This window comes from Tupaia chinensis, unplaced genomic scaffold, assembly GCF_000334495.1.
Source record: "Tupaia chinensis unplaced genomic scaffold, TupChi_1.0 Scaffold000037_20, whole genome shotgun sequence".
NCBI classification, from domain to species: Eukaryota; Metazoa; Chordata; class Mammalia; order Scandentia; family Tupaiidae; genus Tupaia; species Tupaia belangeri.
Window position 1 is genome coordinate 1,815,300 of NW_006159479.1, and position 3,974 is coordinate 1,819,273.

At 36.6% G+C, this 3,974-nt stretch overlaps 1 protein-coding gene and 1 pseudogene across 1 annotated transcript in view; both read right to left on the bottom strand.

The window, feature by feature from the left end:
- Positions 1-319: 319 nt before the first annotated feature.
- Positions 320-746, bottom strand: LOC102477340 (40S ribosomal protein S23 pseudogene; annotated as a pseudogene).
- A 2,061-nt stretch (positions 747-2,807) lies between these two features.
- Positions 2,808-3,974, bottom strand: part of DLEU7 (deleted in lymphocytic leukemia 7) — a 23,290-nt gene continuing 22,123 nt past the window's right edge. The window contains exon 3 of the mRNA XM_006140532.1: positions 2,808-3,151. Coding sequence (XP_006140594.1) covers positions 2,945-3,151 — 207 coding nt within the window. The 3' untranslated portion in view covers positions 2,808-2,944. The remainder of the gene's footprint in view (positions 3,152-3,974) is intronic.

The following is a 3,974-nucleotide window of genomic DNA, read 5'->3' on the forward strand; positions in this document are numbered from 1 at the left end:
AAGTCTGAAAGCTTCAAATTCAGGGAAGCCTATGGTACAACTCTTGTTCTAAGGTAAAGGCCTCAGAGCCTGAGAAGCTGCTGCTGCAAGTTTCGGACACCAAAGGCCAAAGAATATGAGTTCTGATGATCAGGGGAAGAAACAGGACATCACAACTCTAATGGTGAAAGAGAGCTCTTTCTTCTATCTTTTTTTCTGGCATACAAAAAATTTTTTAATTAATTAATTAATTTTATATTACATTTAATCATATATGTCTTTACAGCGTATAACATTTCTTTTATGAAAATGTATTACTTTTTGTTTTCACCATCAAAATCTATGATCTTAGTCTTTTCTTCTTGCCTTTGTATAGAATCAAAAGGAGACACTGGCTACTTTGACAACCTTAAATCATAATCCAGAAATGCCACCAACAGAATGACCTTTTCAACTAAATCCAGCAATCAAAACTTCATTGTTTTCCTCAATAAAGTTCAAGCAACCATCATTGGGTACAAAAGCTGTGATCTTCTGGCCATTCTTGATCATCTGGACCCTGACACACTTCTGATGTCAGAATTTGGTTGTTTGGCTTCAACCCCTACTTTTTCCAGCACAATTCCCTTTACATGTGAAGAACCTCCAAAAGGGTTGGCCTTCAAGGCTATACTCAAATGGACTTTCTTGTACTGTTTATCATGCCATTTCTGGTCCTGTTGGTGACTACAGAGCTTCCTGGCATGAAGACTGTGACATATGCCCATCCTGCTGATACCATGGGCCTGAGCAAAAGAGTGTCTTTTTAATTTATTCAAGCCCCAGCCTATTGGATGGTGCCCTCTCACATTGAAGGCAGATCTTCTCCACTCTGTTCACCAGCTCATAGGCCAATCTCCTCTTGAATTATCCTCAGACACACCCAGAAGTAATGATTTACCAGCTCTCTGGGTATTCCTTAATTCTGTCCAGTTGACCTTTAAAATTGACCATCACAGTATGCTAAATACCAGAAGCGCAAATGCCTGTAGCACCAAATGTGTTCTCGGCAAGTGGAGAAGAGAAAGAGTCCTCCTCCAACTAGAATGTGAGTTCATGGAGGGGATGGTGAAGGACGGGTAGGAATTTAATCAGTCTATGGGGAACATGGTCCAAGGTGAAGAAAAAGTCCGAGCACAGGTAAAAAAAAAAGTAAAAGTGTTCAATATTTTTTAGAGTAAGACTAAAAACAATTTCTTCACATTCATTAAGAGAACTAGTAAATGAAATTACACAGGCAGCCTGTAAGTAATGATAGGTCTTTAAAGAGAGTACTGGGCTGAGGCCAGCAGGTGGTGTGGTGGTTAAGGTCCTTGTACTCCCACATGGCCAACCGCAGTTCAGTACCAGACTTGGCAGCTTGCTTTCTCACTTTCTCTCAGTCTCACTCTCACTCTGTCCCTCTCTGATTGAATTTTAAATAAATAAATAAATAAATAAATAAATAAATAAATAAAGTTAAATAAAATTATTCTTTAAAAGATAATAAAAAGAGTACTGGAATCATTTCCCTGAGAGAAGACCTCATCATAAAATAGTCATCCCCTCAGAATACAATGTTTCCTAGGAGTGAGAACAACAGCAGCCAAAAAATTGTTCCTAAGAAATAAATTCCTTCATTTCTGGCCCATACCACTCACCCAACAATACACAGATAGGCGCGCGTGCGCGCGCGCACACACACACACACACACACACACACACACACAGCTTTCATCTTTTCTTTAGAATTCAGTCTCATACACTTAATTCTTTTCTTTGGGAATGGTCAGTTGTACCTAAAGAGAAGCAATATATTTATCTTCATTCTCAGACTCTGGAGGAAAACATTTGGAACCAACTAGGATTTGGAATAGGTGGAAGCAAAAGGCTTTGATTACTATTAACATGTATTTGTTTTAATAGTATATATACTCTTACCACAGAGACCTGATTTATAATTCTTTTTGAAAACAGGCCTGCACATACACACTGTAATCTCTTTTTTTCTCTAAATCTAATACTGTTTCTATTAAAATTTTAAGGGAAAAACATTTCATGTTACTTTTGTTCTCAAGACAGTCATCATTGAACAACAGGAAATTTAGTTTTTCATAAGTATGTGCAGATTGTTCTTAAAAAAAAAAAATCACCCTCTTTTCCCAGCTATAAATATTTAAGGAAATGTACCAGTATATCCACTCTCTTTATTTCTTCACAAGAATGTTCTACTTGGGATATTGATAAACAGTAAGAAGAGCTAGATGTTTCCACATGAGACTTTAATAATACTGTACTTTTATTTACATACCACATGTCCTTGGTACTTCAGAGCTTATTATCATTTTTAATTCATAAATCAGTATTTGAAAGCACACGATTAAGGAGCAATTCTTTTCTTGCCCAACAGTAAGTTATTATGCCAGAATTGAAACTCATAATTACTGACATATGTGGTCCTACAACTAAAGCTCATTCTCACGACATAAAATGAAGTGCCTGGTAAGTAGAACCTATTGATTATCAAATATCTCATTTATTCTAGATAATGTGAAGAACTTGGAGATTCAGCCATATAAAGAACTGTATTAAACCTTATGGGCCTACATCAATAAGAATATAGATTAAGGACTTATTTGATCACAACTAATATGAATTAATAAACATATACATATATAATCCAATCAGTTCCACAAAATGGTGTTTATTTTAATTAAAAAGTCAGCAAATAGGTCAACATACTTAAAAATGCGAACTACTGCTTTTTTTCACTAACATACTATAATTCTGAAGGCTACAGCCACTGGTCAAATTGCTGCATGTGGTATCAAAGTCTCTTCTCATCAGGAATAAAAACATCCATTGTCTACCGGTTCAGTTAGAAAGATAAGGTATCCTGTTGTCTTAACAGTGCTAGCTGTGGTTTCAATCCAGACATCCTGAACTCTCAAATGTCTGGGAGATTCTGTAAGATCTGTCTCAAGGAAGCACAGGCTACCACATGGGCATCTGAAGGAAGATTTGCAAGTGACTGAATCAGCTTCTTGACAATTGTCTTCAAACACTGGTGAGCAGCATTCAAATCTCTGTCAAACTGCTGTCCTTCAATTTGTAGAGCCAAATGACTGCAGATGTTTCTAAACTCAACACTATCCTGAAATGAACAGAAAATACAAATAATAAATTAGGTAGATTAAGGGGGACATTTGTTAAGCTTTTATCACTCTGCTGCCATTCCTGTCTCTTTTGGTGACCCCATATTTTTTTCTCTCAGAAAACTACTTTCCTCCATTCTTGGTCTATGTGATTTGACCAAAACTGACCACACCCACAACTCCAGGGACCAGATTATCAGACCATATCACCACCCCACCACATGAATTGATCATGGATGGACAGATGACCTGAGCTAGGCCAACATGCTATAGCCCTTCAATATTGACTAGACTGGGAAAGAGAATCTCTCCTTAACTGGGGCTGTTAGAAAATCTCTTGCCTTAAGGAAAAAGTACAAATGAGAATGAAGACAATAAAGAAGAAAGTAGAACCAAGAAATTAAAAAAAAAAAAAAAAAGATATACACATTTTCTGAGTATGTGATATGCTTGAACAATAAACTCCAGGGTTTTTAAATTGAGTCAATAAATATTCTTTTTCCTTTTAATTTAAACCAATTGGAATTGAGTTTCTGTTGCTTATTCCGGAAAGAGCTATAACAAATACACAAATAGTCTCTGTTCCTATTATCTCATACACACTGCATTCAAGATTCCAATGCAGGGGTTTTTTTTAATAGCTTTTTGCCGTAGGGTACATGCTCTCACCAGAGAGAGACAGAGAGAGGGAAAGTGAGAAATTATGCAAAGGGAATGGCCAAACAGCAGTCTTTTCTCTTCCATTCTCCTCTTGGGATCCTGGGCACACGCATGCAGGTGCCTAGTGTGTTTTTTTTTTTTTTGTTTTTTTTTTTTTTTGAG